General features: G+C 42.6%; 1 protein-coding gene across 4 annotated transcripts in view; it reads right to left on the bottom strand.

The window, feature by feature from the left end:
• Nucleotides 1-12,008: 12,008 nt before the first annotated feature.
• Nucleotides 12,009-19,160, bottom strand: part of LOC143295363 (uncharacterized) — a 99,858-nt gene continuing 92,706 nt past the window's right edge. For 3 of the 4 annotated variants that reach the window (XM_076607022.1, XM_076607021.1, XM_076607020.1), the window contains 2 exons: nucleotides 14,855-14,930; nucleotides 12,009-13,979 (listed from right to left, as the gene is read on the bottom strand). In XM_076607022.1, the coding sequence (XP_076463137.1) occupies nucleotides 13,404-13,979; nucleotides 14,855-14,930 (652 nt within the window). In that variant the 3' untranslated portion in view covers nucleotides 12,009-13,403. The remainder of the gene's footprint in view (nucleotides 13,980-14,854; nucleotides 14,931-19,160) is intronic. The other variant, XR_013057007.1, reaches the window with a different exon arrangement.

Raw genomic sequence — 19,160 nt, 5'->3', positions numbered from 1 at the left:
CTATTATATGCAGGCCTTCTGCTGTCTGCTTGGTTTCCATTCCTCTTTTTGTCTTTCAGGAACTCATCATACCATCATCCAAGGCTCTTGACTGGTTCATCTGACACCGTTGGAATGCCTTGGTTGGCTACAGTAAATGTGACCGTTTCAGCTACCTTTCCTTTAAGCAGTGAGAGGCTCCGTGATTTCTTTGGTTTTAAGTTTATCCTGGCTGAGGCAACTAGGTCGTCCAATCGCTTCAATATTTCACGGAAGTCATCCTTTTTCGTTGAAAGGACTGTTGTGTCATCCATGAAGGCTTTCAAAGGTAGTATCAGGTATCCGTTGCCGATGTCGGCTCGATCCGTGCCCTTCATTGAAGTCAATGAAATCATAGTTTCTCAAATTTCAAGGGTAACTGCTCCAGGGAAAGAATGGGGTAATTCCTGTCAATTCATCAATTCCGCGATAACATGCCCCAAACGCTTTCAATCTCCAGCAGAGTTCCGGTAATTCAGTGTCAGGACTCTGACCTTTTGATCTCTTCCCTGTCCTCCGTGACTTCCGCTTCCGATCCGGAGCAATGGCCGCCATTAAGAGGTACAGGAAGTTGGAACACTGATGGCTTCGATCGATTCGAACGGACTGTTTTGGTTGACACATGTGACGAAGATTTCCTTGATCAAAGCCCTCAGGAATAGGTGAGAACATGTATCATTACCCATAATGAAACAGTGATCCGCCTCCTTCGAGCAAGGGTTTTCATCGATGATTGTTTGCGTGCTGTGTGTGTGTGTGTGTGTACATTAACTTCATATTCACTTGCATCCAAACTGTCCAACACCTGCTGACACTTGACTTTCTTCATTCTTATTAGCTGCAACACTTATGGAGAAGCATTTAGCTGGTCCCTGTTACTATTTTACAGATTGTTTCTCTACTTTCCCGTGCTTTTAGGGTGTGGATCATACAAAAACATAATTATGGAAATCACAACTTCAGTGCAAAACATTCACCAAAACAAATTAAACACACACACACACACGCACGCACGCACGCACACACACATGATTTGCAAAAAAATCAAACCAGCATATTGGCAAATACGTTCTGGATGTACTTAAAAGTCACATACCCTTTCCAAGTTTTATGAATTTACTTAAATTGTGTTTTCTTCACAGCACGAAATAAGTTACATAAACCGAATATTGACAAATACGACAAATATTTACGTGGTATCAGTTTATTTCGAATTTCAGTATCTTTAAGACATTCCCGAAACAAAATGAAATTCATCCCCAACAGTTTCCACATTACATTCCTTGAAAAATCTGTCTCTCTTTTCGCCTGCTCTTCTTCTTATTTCGATCTGCAGTTTATGATTTCTGCGACGAAAGTTTATTAAAGGATACATACATATCTGGAAGTTGTGAGATATATTTTTCTTGACAAATGTTAAGTTTGATGCTCCTATAGAACAGAGATTAAGTATTATTCGAGCGATTTTCTCCATGACCGAAAGTACAGATCATTTAGACTTTGCGTGATATTTTGACAAAAGAAATCGTTACTATGAAATGTTTGTGAAAAACAAACAGCTGTTAATCAAATTATTCGCGATGTTTAGCCAATTTCATAATAATAATAATGGATACTTATATAGCACACTATCCAGAAATCTGCTCTAGGTGCTTTACAAAAACGCTTTGTTAACATAAAACATTACATCTATGTTACATACACACACCAAAATATGACTACACACACACACACACACACACACACACACACACACACACACACACACACACACACACACACACACACTGAGTACATACATTTTAACAATACATGTGTATCTAACAGCTACATTAATACATACGCACGCATAGGCAGGCACAAACTTACATAAACGCACATTTCATAGTAAAACTATATAGGAAAATAATCTGTATAAAACAGAATATGGTTGACAATTTATCAGTTGTATCCTCAATTCATCCTGACCAAAATGTACCATTCTACAAAAACTGAAATGGGAAATATACCAGTTTCTCCAAACAACATATTTGACATTGTCTTTCTGTGTAAATGGAAAATCGTTTTCAAAAAGTTCATTTGCAGTTTTTCCAACACTAAGATTCTCATATCTCACATCCATATAACAGAACGGGTATCACCATTTTCTGATACCATGTGTAGGTATCCCGTTTTCTCACAGTTTGCGACAACGAAAACATTGCCCTATGAGCGTGGTCGTGTGCTCTCTTTTCAGCTTCAAAGAATGTACATGTCCTACTGAAATATATTCCAAGGTGCGTGAATGAATTGACGATATCTATTGTTTCTAAATCAAATTTGAACACACCTTGCGTTTTCTGCAGATTACGATTTTACTTCTAGAGACATAAACTTCAAGTTTTCATTCAACACAATACTATAATAAGGCATCTAACGCTTTCTGTAAACACTGCTTCGAATCTGATAAATGAATCGTGTCTTCTGCATACTTCAAGAGAACTAATAAACGTATGTATGCTGAAGATCTGTTTTCACCTTCAAGCGCATTTAAAAAAAATATTTTAGTGTGAATAGTAACAGGATGGCAACGTGTGTTAGCAACAGCAACAAAAATTCCAGATCATTCAAATGTAAAGAGAAAAGCAGTGGAGAGATATTTTCAAATACTGTCAGCGCTTCTCTCTCTCTCTCTCTCTCTCTGTGTGTGTGTGTGTGACAGAGAGAAACAGAGACAGAGAGAGAGAGAGAGAGAGCATGCGCGCGAGCACACGTCAGCGCGTGTGTGTGTGTGTGTGTGTGTGCTTGTTTTGAAAACTTTACATTGAACAGGCTCCAATTCCGGCCCTGTTCTTTCGTCGGATCGGATTTTGTCAAACGTCCACTGTTGGTGTAACTGTGGAGAGCCAGGGCTTTTTGTGCTTGTGTGAACACACACAAAGCAGTCCAACCCTCCCCCCCTTCCCCCGTTCACTCCCTTTGTATAAAACAACGTTTCTCTTTTGAACAAAGCCACCTGCCTTCTTCACTGGTACGGCCTCTTGGAGCACTGGGCTCTCGTTCCATGGTGCACGTCAATATTCAAGCTCTTACAGCTCTGAACTGAGTAAAAGGGGGCGTGGGGGTGGGGCGCTGTTGTTTGTGAGTGCAGTTACAATAATAGTAATAATAATGAAAATAATAAAAACAACAACAATGATAATAAGATGCTCCCCTCTGGTCGACGGTACAGAAGTATAAGGACGAAAACCAATCGCTTCGCCAATAGCTTTTTTCCCCAAAGCAGGCATTGCACTGTCTCTTGAACAAATCAACCTGAAGATCTAGTCATCAGCCCCATCCACATGTAATATGCGGCTTCTGTTAAAACGTGTGTGTGTGCGTGCGTGCGTATGCATGCATGTGTGAGTGTGCACAAGTTTTTGTATTGATATGCACATGTATGTATCCTAATTTCTACTGTATCTGTGTGTGTGTTTGATCTTCAGTTTATGTTTGTACCTTTTTATGTACTATTCCCCCCCAATATTCCTTGTGACACCGGTACACTTGGTAATAAAGACATATTCCATTCTATTCTATGATAATAACAACAACATCAAGAAGGAGGAGGAGGGTTATTATCATGTAATATGTCTGTTTGAGTGTGAGAGTGTGCATTACTGAAACCTGAATGAATGACACAGGAAACGAATGATGGGCACCCAATATCAGCTGTTTGAGAGCTCTACCCAGGTAGGCAGCCTGTTGTACAAATCATTCCGTGTTTGTTAAGCGCTTTGATCTCTGATCTCTGACCGATGATAGGCGCTGTATAAGTATCCACATCTTATCCATGTCATCACTATTATTAGCATTATTTGTATCATTATCAATATGGTCATTTGTACCGTCCTCCTCCTCCTCATCATCATCATATCATTATTATTTGTTGTTGTTGTTGTTGTTATCATTAGGACCATTATGTATTGCTGTTACTAGTAGTATTATGTCTTCTTCTTGTTCTACTTTTTATCAGTAGTGTTATTATCATTATTATCATCAGGTCTAGTAGTAGTAGTAGAAGTAGTAGTAGTGGTAGTAGTAGTTGTTGTTTATGTTGTTCTTGTAGGTCTACGGTCTGTTTTGTTGTTGCTGTTTTATGATGTGTGTGTGTGTGTCTGTGTGTGTCTGTGTGTGTGTACCGCTCAATAGCGGTAGTCTGCGCATCACCCGTAATGCGCAACAGTTTTTTTTACCATTACCGGTAATGAGCAAAGCGGCTTGCGCATTATTGGTAGTGGGCAAAGTTTTGCGCATTACTGGTATTGGGCACGACGTGCGCGAGAGATAACGAAGTCAGATGAGAAACTTTCATTTCAGTCTTATTTTTGGCTTGGATATGGATACATATAGCACCTATCTTCGGTCAGAGACCAAGCTCTAAAGGCTTTACAAGCGGGGAGTCATTGCACAACAGGTTGCCTACCTGGGTAGCGCCACCTGACAACGGCCATTGGGCGCTCAACATTCGTTTCCTGTGTCATTCAATCGGGTTTCAGTCACGCACACACACACTCACACAGAATTGTAACATTTAAACGTGTGTGATCGTTTTTTGTTTACCCCACCATATAGGCAGCCATGCTCCTTTACTGGGGGTGTGGCTGCTGCGTATCTTCTTCATCTTCGTTCGTGGGCTGCAACTCCCACGTTCACTTCTATGTACATGAGTAGGCTTTTACGTGTAAGACCGTATTTACCCCGTCATGTAGGCAGCCATATTCCATTTTCCGGGGTGTGCATGCTGGGTATTTTCTTGTTTCCATAACCCACCGAACGCTGACATGGATTACAGGATCTTTAATGTGCGTATTTGATCTTCTGCTTGCGTATACACACGAAGAGGGTTCAGGCACAAGCAGGTCTGCACATATATTGACCTGGGAAATCGGAAGAATCTCCACCCTTTACCCACCAGGCGCCGTTACCGAGATTCGAACCTGGGACCCTCACATTGAGGGTCAAACGCTTTATCCAGTCGGCTATTGCGCCCGTCCCCTACTGGGTATGTTCCTGTTTCCATAACCTATCAAACGCTGACATGAATACAGGATCTTTAACGTGCGTATTTGATCTTCTGCGTGCTAATACGCGAAGGGTGTTCAGGCACTGGCAGGTCTACACATGGTGACCTGGGAGATTGGAAAGCTCTCCACCCTTAACCCACCAGGTGCGACGGGGATCGAACTCAGGAAACTGGGGCGAGAATCCAACTGTCTAACCATCTGAACACCGCACCCGTCTCATGATTCTTTCGGCATGGTAAGCTCGAATCAGCAACAGATTTGTTAGCATTTGGCAGATATATGACCTTTCACCACGAAAAAGAAAACTGCAATTGTTAGAATAAGTTGTAAAATGAAAATGGTGGTGACATCTCACTTATTTCGGGGTGCCTCTCTGAACACGAAATCAGCTGACAAGATTTTCATTCGTAGCATTGTCACAGTTGTTAGCGTGGATCGTCGTGGGCAACACGAGTTCGAAGACGCCATAGCGGAACAATTGGAGATCAATGGTCACCGTCTTTGGTTCACAAAAGAGAAAACGCAGGCGTTCATATTATTTTCAAAGAAAAATACCAGGAGGCTGCAAGAGTACAAAATATTTAAAACGATATGACACTATTAATTTTGGAACTGTGTAAATGTTTGTAGTTGTTGGCTTCAGTGTCGATTCATTCAAGGTTTTCTTCTTTTTCTTTCTTTCTTTTTTCACACTGGAAGGTCCGTGTGGATTATAAAAACTGCTCACGTTGTATGTGAACACAGAGGAAGGGAGAGAACCAATAACAAAGTAAACAAATCATAAGCAAATGTGACAGGGAAGCAAATCCAAATGTTTCTGTCCAGGTGTGGGAGCTGTCAACTAAAACAATCAATACAGAACAAAGGAGTAGTCGTGAAACCAGTTTTAAACATCGGGTTTTCACTCGTGCGCACCGGTCAACCTCACCGACATGCAAAGTCTTCCTCCTCTTCCCTCTTTCTGTCTTGCATGTCTTTATCATTCACTCGTATCGCAATCGCGTGCGCACACGCACACATATGCACATACACGTCCACATACATATTATGTACACACTCACAGAGATAGAGAGAGAGAAGACAAGATAAGACAAGACAAATTCTTTATTATCGAGGATAACAGATAAGCAATGGCGCGCTTTTTTTCATCCAGTCCCCGCCCTGAAACAGGGTCTACACTACACAAAACTACATTATATATGTCACTGCATGCACTACACAATGTTACTTAATGTCATAGAATGCGAATACTATACTACATAAAGGCATAAACATGGTAAAAATAACACACACACACACACACACACACACACACACACACATACACACACAGAGGCACAAGCATGGTATTAATAATCGACATTAAAAAAGAAAAGAAAAACAAAACAAAACAAACAAACAAACAAACAAACTAACAAACAAAAAGAAGAAAAAAACAAAAAAACTAGAACACACACATACACACACACTCTCTCTCGCTCTCTCTCTATCTCGCTCTCTCGCGCACGCACACTTACACACACATAAGCATACATTGTGTATGTTATAATTACTATACTAATGTGAATATAAAACAGTAAGTGTAATAAAAATACGCATAGCAATAACAGGGGAGGGGTGGGGGTGGGTGGGGTGCTCATTGCCAAAGAAAGCATAATTCAACATATAAAATAGTATGAGAATAAAAATGTCACAGGTGAACGAGAAACAGAGTGACAGACAGACAGACAGACAGACGGACGGACAGACAGAGGGAGACTCAGAGAGAGAGAGAGAGAGAGAGAGAGAGGGAGACAGAGAGAGAATAAAACAATATCAACTAACGAATAGATAACCTCATATTATATGGAACGTGATAGAGAACAGCAGGTCAGTAAGGAAGACAAAGTAACATGCATTGTATCATCTAATCAACACACACGCGCGCGCGCGCGCAAACACACACACACACACACACACACACACACACATATATATATATATATATATGGACTATGCGCTTATCGGTACACATACATCAAAACATCGAATTGACAATGGTGCAACTGGCAACTACTGCATGAATATAACTACATTTAATGGAAAGAAATAAAAGAACCGAAGAAGCAACAGCAGTAACATGCATTACAAACGAATGAAATATGAAATAATACTTCAATTCACACACATAATAAACAGGGGTACAATATGATATGATGAGGTGGGGGAGTGGGGGGACCTGGGCAACCGGACACACCAAGAGTCAATCGGTATGAACAAAGTGGACATTACACTGTCATAAGGTGGGAAAGGTAATGCTTTTTTTTTTAAAGGTAGTAGGGCAGTGGTGTTGTTTAACTGTTGCTGGGGGTGAGTTCCATAGAGTGGCGCCTGAGTAAACCAAACTGGATTTGAACAAATCAATTCTTGGGATTGGGATGTGGACTTTTGGGGGATTTCTTGATGAATTTGCAGAGAATTTGTTTATCAGTGTTGGTGGTGCATTTCCTGACATAATCTTGTGCATTGTTGTTCCTTTGTTGTACTCTAATCTACGGACTAGAGGGAGAATATTCGCTTGTTTATAGTCTGAGTCCAAAAGGGAAGTCTTTTTAGGAGTACCAGCTTGAGCCCCCGTTTGTGAAGATTTAGTAATGGCTTCATGGTATTTGCACTGGCGGAGTCCCATAGTGTTGATGCATAATCTATTGTAGATTGGATATGTGCTTGAAAAAATAATTTCCGTGAGTGGAGGTCAAAGGAAGTGCTTTATTTTGGACAGTTGATGGTTCTTCTGGGCTGTCTTTTTGCAAAGGGAAGTTATGTGAGGAATCCAAGTGAGATTGTTGTCTAATATGACTCCCAGAACCTTATGATCAATAACCTGTTCAATAGGTTCATTTTTAAGTTGGATGGGAGGAAATTTATCGATAGTGTTTTGCCTCTCTTGTCTGGTGGTGATCAACATATATTTTGTTTTTAGTGGATGAAGAGACATGTGGTTAAGTTCAGTCCATTGGACGAGTTCATTAGTACTTTCTTGTAAGTCTTTAGCAAGAGCGTTGATATCAGTATTGGATGTGTAGATCGTTGTATTATCCGAAAAAAGTTCGCACGCGGATTTTATATGGAGAGGCAGGTCATTTATGTATATTGAGAATAGTAAAGGGCCTAAAATAGACCCTTGAGGAACGCCATAGTCAAGTGCTGCTAGCGCGGAGACTGATGAACCCATTGTCACGCATTGTTGCTTGTTTGTGAGATATGATTGGAGTAAGCTAAGACTACTGGTTGCCAGTCCATACAGTTCAAGTTTTCTCAGTAAGAGGTTATGGGCTGTCACGTCAAATGCTTTTTTCTTTAAATCAACAAATAGAACACCGCAATATCTGTTGTCATTGATATTTGCAAGCCAGTCATCTACAAGACTGACTAATGCTGTGTGGCACGAGTGTTTTTCTCTGAAACCAGATTGAGCTGGATGTAAAAGCTCATTGACATGAATGTGATGAGAAATATGTTTGTTTATGTGCTTTTCTAGTGGTTTCGAAAGAACAGAAATAATGGAAATTGGCCAATAGTTTGAAGGATAGGAGGTGTCCCCTGATTTGTAAATAGGAATAACTTTTGCTTTCTTAAATGCATTCGGAAAGTTGTTTTTGTGGATGCACAGATTATAAATGTACGTTAATGAATCTGTGATAACTGAAGCGGCTAGTTTGAGAATTCTGCTGTCGATGCCATCCAGTCCACGGGCTCCTGTCTGTTTTAGATGGATAACGTAGTTATAAACTTCAAATACTGTTATGGATGGAATATTCAACTTGACTGAGGTGTTCTTTTCACGACAATAAAATTTTAACTTTCCAAGTTGATTCAGTTTAGTGTAAACTGTGGAAATTACTTTTTTGGCTATTGTGGAAAAGTGTGCATTGAGTTGATTCACCGAAATGCCTTTGATCACGGCTGACTTTGTCGAAGATTGTTTGTTCGTTAGTTGAGTTATGGCTTGCCACACTGATTTGGAGTTCTCTTTTGAGGATAATAAGTCTCGGTAATATTTCTTCCTTTCTTTGCGCTTATGTGAGTTTATTGCATTTCTCGATTGTTTTGATTCTTCATGGTAGCCATGTTCTTTCAGAAGGTCTCTAAAGTAGTCTGCCTCTTCCAGCTCTTTGGAACTCCAAGCTGGTTTGGGATTGTGTGTCACTCTGATAGTTTTCAGCGGAACATGCTTATTATATATTCCTGTAAATATTTCTGTCCAGTATTCAGTTGCTGAATCGGGGTCTGTGATATCGTGTACAGAAGAAAGCCTGGATTTGTTCACGTCATCTAGAATAGTTGTTCATTGAATTTTGAGAAGCATCGATAGGTTATTGTTTTGTGTCCTGGTTTATGAATTTTTACTCCTTTTTTCCCCCATGTGACACAAATTGGATAGTGATCACTAGAGTTAAAGACAGGAATACAGGTCTCTAATATGTTGATTTTATTGGAAGTGTATATGTGATCTATGAGCGTCTGTGAGTTGGGCGTGACTCTAGTGGGTGTATTGATTAACTGATGTAGATTAAAGAAACTCATTGTTTGATTCCACTGCTTATTTACTTTGATAAGGTCAGTGTTGAAGTCACCAAGTAAGATAATTTCCCTTGATTCTAAAGTGACAGCGTCTATCATTGCAGTAAATCTGTCTAACCAGTTCACCCGTTCTGTGGGATTCCTATAACAGAAACCAATTGAAATTGAGGGGTTGTTCTTCAGCTTGACTTTATCCACAGTGATTCTACGTCGTGTTGCTCTAGATTTGGTAGACGTTTGAAGGTGAGGGATTCGCTGACATAGACAAGGAGACCAGTCTCTCTGGCTTTGGTGGGGTCATTTCGGATTATATTACATCCTGGGATGTACATGTCAGCATCACTGATATGTTCGTTAAGTCTCGATTCTGAAAGTCCAAGTACATGAAACGACTGTCCATGGTTAGTTAGTAGGGAGGATATTTCAGCAGTTTTATTAATTGCATGGTTGATATTCAAATGAGCTATCCGTAGACCTTCTTTTGATGTCCATACTTTTTGGTTTTTGGTCATTTGTATGTTCAACATGTGTGGATTAGAGGTACTTGTCAAATGGAAGGGTGAACACTGAAATAACAAAAAAGTAAAATATTTTTTTTAAATGAATAAACAAAAATAGCAAGCAGAAACGCAGTCAATGTTATATCAAACGAAATAGTTCAATCCAGGAGTGAGAAAATGTAATAATAACACGATAGTTCAATCCAAAAGCGAGACGATATGAAAATAAACACTATCACACACAGAGAGATGCATGCAGGAACATTCACGCACAACACTCATGCACCCAACACACACACATACACATGTGTGCACACACAAGGATCCTTAATATTCAGTTATGTGTACTCGTTTTTTCGAGCTGCTCACAAAATGACTTTTGGTTAAGAGGTGGCCAGTCTAGTAGTTGACTGGTGAACTGACTGATTATTTGAGCTATAAATATGCTCCTTCAACTGCAGACACTAACCAGACATATGTTTTCAGTTCCCCTGAAGACAGGGGTGACGGAAACAATTGAAAGGGGGGAAAGAAGTGATGGTGGATATTATTATTACGTTTAGATCGTCCTTCTAAATCATCCGTCTTCTTTTCCAAGTCAACTCTTCATCAGATCATTGTTCGTCTTTGTCAGCTCCTTTGTCGAAGAACACTCACCTCCTCCCTCAGCCCTACCACCTCCTCCTGCAGTACACTAAACTGTTCCCCAATAGTGTCCATACATCTGTCCACATCATCAAACCTCGTGTTCATGGTACCGTTCATCGACTGCAACATGGCGATGATGTCGGTCAGGGTGGGTGGTTCCTGGGAAGAAGGGGTGTCGACTGGCTGCCGTCCGACGTACTGCCCGGTCTGTTCGCGCTGGTACTCCGTCCCCAGCTGGTCAGTCTGTACTGTCTCAGGTTCTCCGATCTTGAAAGTCCAGGCCCAGGGTTCTGCTCCACATCGCCGCACCTCAACAATAAACTCCCCCAAAACAGGAGCAGTCCTGACGTGACACCGTCTGTTCTTCAGCGCGGTGTCAACATGGCGATGTGTAGCGCTGGTTTTTTTTTCTTTTGCTCTCTTCAGCATAAATAGTTGAAATACTGGCAGCCACAAGAAGCCCTGAAAACTAATGGTGCTGAAGGCATCTTACGTCGCACGTCTTCTGACAAAACAGCGACGCATACACCTTTTGCAGTCTCTGGACCAACAAAAACTTTGCAGAGGTGTATAAGTGGGACTTGCACGCGCACCGTCTCAGTTCACTGTGTGTGTGTGTGTGTGTGTGTGGATTATACATATTAATAATGTATTCCATATATTAATGATTGATATGATATAATTATATGTATTCTTTTTTTATTTTTCAAGTACTTATTAGGACTATCACTTACGCAGCGAAACCATTCTTTGAAAATAAAATACTCGATGCAAACGCAGGCATTTTCGAGTACATGCACGTAAGCACACACACACACACACACACACCGCACGCGCTCAAACATGCACGCACGCACGTATGCATGTACACACACACACACACAAACACGTAAACAAACGTAAGCACACACACGCGCGCGCGCGCACACACACACACAAACACTCACGCACGCACGCACATACACATACACGCGCGCTTGCGCTTACACACCGCGTTTTAAGGGACCATGTCCGGTCTTCAGTCGACGTGGTTCATGTACGTGTTGTGTTGTTGTTGGTGCCCCGCAGACAAACAAGTGACACCACCCCTACTCCCACCACCACCGACATCATCAATAGCTTGCAACAATTGTTTCGGTAACTACAGATATGATTCAATAAACTGTACATTTGTAATGTGTATCAGGAAGACAAGGATAAAGATGGCAAGTTATTCAAATAACCAAGAATGGATCCTTTCACCTTTTAATATCAATTGCGCAAAGTAAGGAATAAGGAGAGATGCAGAAAATGGCTTTATATCAATAATACACTTTCAGAAACAGTATATCTCTCAACTTGATTTGAGAAGCACACAAAGCCAACGATATTTCTGGCATATTGATAAATGCATTACTTATCTATTCATTCATTCATATATGTAAATATTTGTCCATTTATTGTCCACACTTGCGGTTATCATGTTTTTATTGATTATTCAGTGATCAAGTCATTGTCCATAAAAAGTGTTAACCTATTTATCTGTTTACTTTTTTTCTTTTTTTTTCTTTTTTAATTCTTGTTTTAGAGACTGAGCATAACAGATTAGGTTCGTGAACAAACTCAAGACTGCACATACATTTATAACGCCGGTGGGTAATAAATTCCGCATTATGGGACAGAAAAAGCATAATGAAGTGGCACAAGTCAGGTAAGCTTGCCATTAAAGTGTCACTGCGACAAGATCAGCATTGTGTACTGCGACAAGAACAGCATTGTCGGCAAGTCCCCATTACTGCATAACAGAGTTCAGTCCCAAAATCTCCTGGTCATTCCACGAGTTTATTTCCGAATGATACAGACAAATGAGAATAGCGGAATGCAAACTTATTTTCTACAACATGGTATGATCTATGGTCATTTTATTGTGAGTTCTATTCAGACGTTTCCATTATCTTATAACCCACTATTCATGTTCATTTGAAAACTTTCTCTCCAAGCATTCTGTATTCCACGATGTTAGACCCTACTTGCTTGAGGTCGACTATTCCGAGAACACAGTACAAAAAGGGAAAGAACATCGCGACTTCTCAAACCGTGGATTTCAGACACCCTTTGGTCCCACTTTTACTGGAGACTGAACACACACACAGTTTACGCACAGACACGGCGAAACCTGCTACCGAAATCGGACAGAAGACAGCAGTGGGCCAAAGAAAACAACGCCGTGTGATCATGTGAGCATGACGGAATGCAGCGCACACAGTAATTCCACCACAATCTCCCAAATTTCCCACCCAAAGGGGGAGGTGGCGAGACTTGTGAGATGTTAGGACTGCAGACTGCTACATGGTGGAATGACAGCTGGGACGCGGGAATCCTGTCAGGCCGAGCCGGTTTCATTCAAAGTTCTTTGCAGTATCAGAGTCAGTTTATTTTCTTCTGTCGGGAAAGAGAAGTCCAAGGAATGTGGAAATGCGATATGGTCAAATTTCTGCAGATCTGGAAAGAGCTCAGCATGCTTGAAAAGGCCCACAGTGTGCCCCGTGACTGGAGGCCTGTCAGGAGAACACTTGTTGATGTTGTCCATGCTGTTCACCTGCTCACTTCTAGCTCTCAGCCCGCCACTATCAGAGCAGAAGGTACTTTAGATGATACTCTCCAAGACAGCTGGTCGTCCGAAGATTTGGAAGTTGTTTTCCGTCACAGTCTCCAGCATACTGTAACAAGTCGACGACTCGTCAGATTCGTCAACAGGATGCAGCTCTTTCAATGCGTCAGCCATCAGGACATATGGAGGAGTCATTGTGGAGCTGTTGGCTTCATTTCCTTGAGGCAAATCGCAAGCCAGAGACTCGCTGTGCTGTGAGTCAAGAGAAAGAGAGCTGCTGTGGTGTGAATCTTCAGATGAGACGTCTGAGTCTGATACAAAGGCCTTGTCTGGGACGACATCTTCTCGGGTGTCTCCAAGAGCCTGAGCTACGCTCTGCTCATCGCTTTCTTCTCCCTGTCTGCGGGAGACACCTGCTGTGGACTCTGGCATTGCGGCGTCATCACTGTGTGGTTGTCCGCCAAATGGTTGGGGCTGGAGGGGTGGCGCATCTGTGTTGGCCTCTTTGCTGGCCTCGGTGGCCGTTCGCTCGCAAGGTGGATGCGGATTGTAGCCTTTTTCCGCCTTCCTCATTCGGTTCACAGTGGACTCCATAGGGGTACTGGGGACTGACTGAAACAAAAACAGAAAGCATGCTTTTATTTGTTGCTCAGTTATCCCCGCCTGTTCAGCGACATTACTCCCACGCCGTTCATGCCGAAAACTGGGCCACGAGCCGAAAAATAAATCCCTTCTTTTGATGGGGCTCTAAGGTGTGTGTCAGGGGGGTGGGGGTGGGGGGGGTGAGGGGGGTAGGTGGGGGGCGCGCGCGCGTGCATGCTATATATAATTTTGCCAAGTCCTCAAGCCCTGTTCCCCGCATTAATGATTGGAGGTATTGCAATTAACTGTCTCATACTATTTTCATATTTTGGGGAGGACAGGGAGCCGTTGGGGAGCGGAGAGTTAAGGGAATAACTGCCATTTTGCCACAGTTGCGCCATATGCATAATTCAGCGTACACTGCACAGGGGATATGTTTAATCTCATCGAAGCGTACGAGACATCCATTAGCCATTCTAAAGAGATGTCATTCAGCCACCTCTGAAAAATATTAGATGTCACTTAGCGTTCTCTGAACATTTATTATTTAGCTTACTCGTAAAATGTCATTTAGCCTATTCCGAAAAGGCTGGATGTCATTTAGCCAACTTTGAACGGATGACATGTTGTTTTGCCGACTCCGAGCAGAATCATGATGAGATGTCATTTAGCATCCTCTGAACAACGCACACGCGCGCGCGCGCGCACACACACACACACACACTCTCTCTCACACACACACACACAAACCTGAGACATGCACACATACTAAACACGATTGCAAACTATCTCATGTCGTTCATTATCAAACCGAACCATAGCATTTAGCATACTATGAAACAATACATACAGCACAGCTCAACACCCCTACTAATACAGTTCAATACACAGAAAAGTGGAATTACCTCATGCGTTGTTTCCGACAGCCGATAGGACGGGGAAAACTTCTTCCACTGCTTCAGCTTCTTCTTTCCGTACAGCCTGGGAACATTTTTATACCGATGCACACACACACACACACACACACACTGACTTATTATTTTTATCTTTCAGGTTTCCAGTATTTAATATAACAGCCACCTATTTTGTCATCTTGATTATCCTTCATGTACTGTTGTTTTTGTTTTGTTTTGTGTTTTTTGTGTGTTTTTTTACTGTTGTTACTGCTAAAGTGGGCTCAGTATATATGAGAGTATTTCAGTAATAGGGTATTAGTTGAGCAAAATACACTCAGTCCTCTAGCATGTGTGTGTGTGTGTGTGTGTGTGTGTGTGTGTGTGTTCATACCCGCAATTTGTTATATTGTTATGGTGTATAGATACACATATATGTGTTGTTTTCTCATGTGCAGAGGCATGTGTTGTTTCATGTAAGGCGCTTGTTGCAATTTTGCAGTTTTGGTTTTGCATCCACGTGGCCAGAAGTACTCTCATTATCAGTATCACTGGAGTGGAGAATGCAGTTATAGTGTAACAATGCTTAGACCATGTCAAAACGGAATGAATATTAAAGTATATCTCACAGAAGCTCTTTATCATCATGATCAACATCCCTGTCACAATTAAAACCTGTTTCACAATAATCATTACCACCACTGTCAACATGATCAACACCCGTGTTACTGTGATCATTACCACCACTGTCAACATGATCAACACCCGTCTTACTGTGATCATTACCACCACTGTCAACATGACCAACATCCCTGTCACTGTGATCATTACCACCACTGTCAACATGATCAACACCCGTGTCACTGTGATCATCACCACCACTGTCAACATGACCAACATCCCTGTCACTATGATCATTACCACCACTGTCAACATGATCAACACCCGTGTTACTGTGATCATTACCACCACTGTCAACATGACCAACACCCGTCTTACTGTGATCATCACCACCACTGTCAACATGACCAACATCCCTGTCACTATGATCATTACCACCACTGTCAACATGACCAACATCCCTGTCACTGTGATCATTACCACCACTGTCAACATGATCAACACCCGTGTCACTGTGATCATTACCACCACTGTCAACATGACCAACACCCGTGTTACTGTGATCATCACCACCACTGTCAACATGACCAACATCCCAGTCACTATGATCATTACCACCACTGTCAACATGACCAACATCCCAGTCACTATGATCATTACCACCACTGTCAACATGACCAACATCCCAGTCACTATGATCATTACCACCACTGTCAACATGACCAACATCCCAGTCACTATGATCATTACCACCACTGTCAACATGACCAACACCCGTCTTACTGTGATCATCACCACCACTGTCAACATGACCAACATCCCTGTCACTATGATCATTACCACCACTGTCAACATGACCAACATCCCTGTCACTGTGATCATTACCACCACTGTCAACATGATCAACACCCGTGTCACTGTGATCATTACCACCACTGTCAACATGACCAACATCCCTGTCACTGTGATCATCACCACCACTGTCAACATGACCAACATCCCTGTCACTGTGATCATTACCACCATTGTCAACATCACCAACATCCCTGTCACTATGATCATTACCACCATTGTCAACATATCAACACCCGTGTCACTATGATCATCACCACCACTGTCAACATGATCAACACCCGTGTCACTATGATCATTACCACCATTGTCAACATGACCAACATCCCTGTCACTGTGATCATCACCACCACTGTCAACATGATCAAAACCCGTGTCACTGTGATCATCACCACCATTGTCAACATCACCAACATCCCTGTCACTGTGATCATCACCACCATTGTCAACATGATCAACACCCGTGTTACTGTGATCATTACCACCACTGTCAACATGATCAACACCCGTGTCACTGTGATCATTACCACCACTGTCAACATGATCAACACCCGTGTCACTGTGATCATTACCACCACTGTCAACATGATCAACACCAGTGTCACTATGATCATTACCACCACTGTCAACATATCAACACCCGTGTCACTATGATCATTACCACCACTGTCAACATGATCAACACCCGTGTCACTATGATAATTACCACCATTGTCAACATGATCAACACCCGTGTCACTATGATCATCACCACCAATGTCAACATGATCAACATCCCTGTCACTGTGATCATCACCACCACTGTCAACATGACCAACACCCGTGTCACTATGATCATCACCACCATTGTCAACATATCAACACCCGTGTAACTGTGATCATTACCACCACTGTCAACATGACCAACATACGTGTCACTGTGATCATTACCACCACTGTCAACATGATCAACACCCGTGTTACTGTGATCATTACCACCACTGTCAACATGACCAACGTACGTGTCACTGTGATCATTACCACCACTGTCAACATGATCAACACCCGAGTCACTGTCATCATTACCACCACTGTCAACATGATCAACACCCGAGTCACTGTCATCATTACCACCACTGTCAACATGATCAACATCCCCACTAAAACTACCTTTGGAAGAGAGGGGTGGTGGGAGGGGAAAACTACCTTGTGGAGGAGAGGGGTGGAGGGAGGGGAAAACTACCTTGTGGAGGAGAGGGGTGGAGGGAGGGGAAAACTACCTTGTGGAGGAGAGGGGTGGAGGGAGGGGTAAACTACCTTGTGGAGGAGAGGGGTGAAGGGAGAGGTAAACTAACTTGCGGAGGAGAGGGGTGGAGGGAGGGGAAAACTACCTTGTGGAGGAGAGGGGTGAAGGGAGGGGTAAACTAACTTGCGGAGGAGAGGGGTGGAGGGAGGGGTAAACTACCTTGTGGAGGAGAGGGGTGAAGGGAGGGGAAAACTACCTTGTGGAGGAGAGGGGTGAAGGGAGGGGAAAACTACCTTGTGGAGGAGAGGGGTGGACGGAGGGGAAAACTACCTTGTGGAGGAGAGGGGTGAAGGGAGGGGAAAACTACCTTGTGGAAGAGAGGGGTGGAGGGAGGGGAAAACTACCTTGTGGAAGAGAGGGGTGGAGCGAGGGGAAAACTACCTTGTGGAAGAGAGGGGTGGACGGAGGGGAAAACTACCTTGTGGAAGAGAGGGGTGGAGGGAGGGGAAAACTACCTCGTGGAAGAGAGGGGTGGAGGGAGGGGAAAACTACCTCAGCCACTACCTAGCCCAGCCAGTGAAAAAATAAGTCCGGATAAAAAGAGATTGTTTCATCAGCTTTCAGATTCTTTTCAGGAGGAGGGGAAAGAGGACTCCAGTGAAAATAGTGTGGATATAAGTACAGAAATGATGGAGGAACGTATTACTTTGAGTGATGTGATGGAAAAAATTGATGATTTATCCACAAAAGATGATATAAAACAACTTCGAGCTGACTTCGAAAAGGTGGCAGCTAATTTAAATGACAGAATGGACAAAATGGAAAGTAAGCTTTTTGACATGAGCAATGAAATGGACAGTGTTAAGAAAGAGAATCTGAAACTTAAGGAACAGCTCAAAGAACAGGAACAGAAGATGCGAAATTTGCAAAGTGAGCAAAACGATCTTCAGCAGTATGACCGGAGGTGGAATGTTAGAGTCTATAATGTCAAAGAAAAATCAGGAGAGACAGCCGTAGACTGCACCCAGAAATGCTGCCAGATATTCACGGACCTAAGTGGGGTGTCAACTACCGATGATGACCTAGAAATCGCCCAGAGGACAGGAGCCCCCTCTCAAGGAAAACCATGCCCTATAATTGTCCGCTTCAAATCGAGAAGGTTAAAGGACAAAGTGTTGGCAGACCGGAGGAAGCTGAAGAACAAAGGAGTGTCAGTGGGGGAGGATTTGACCCCTGCCAACTACAGACTGCTGACTGAAGCATACAAACATAGTGCGACTCCAGCAACCTGGTCCTCGCATGGAAAGATTCTGGCGAATTTGAAAAATGGCAAAACTGTGCACATCAAATTTGGGACTGACATCAATGAACTGTTCCAAAAGGAAATGCTGTCAAAACCTAAGTAAATGTGATGGGTGGGGAGGGAGGAGGAGGAAACGGACTTCATTTTTCTCTCTACAACCTCTACAGCCCCACCCAACCCCACCCTCGCCCCCACCTCTCTCTCTTACTCTGGGTGTATCTTCTCTTGCCGCGGGTCTCCATACCCATATTTCACTTTCCCCTTCTGTCAGTTTTGTCTTGTATTATTTCTTTCTTTTTTGTTTCTGGAGAGGGGTA

Source organism: Babylonia areolata, chromosome 20, assembly GCF_041734735.1.
Source record: "Babylonia areolata isolate BAREFJ2019XMU chromosome 20, ASM4173473v1, whole genome shotgun sequence".
Taxonomy (NCBI): Eukaryota; Metazoa; Mollusca; class Gastropoda; order Neogastropoda; family Buccinidae; genus Babylonia; species Babylonia areolata.
Note: the sequence above shows the minus strand (reverse complement) of the source record. Positions and strands in the feature narration are given on the sequence as shown.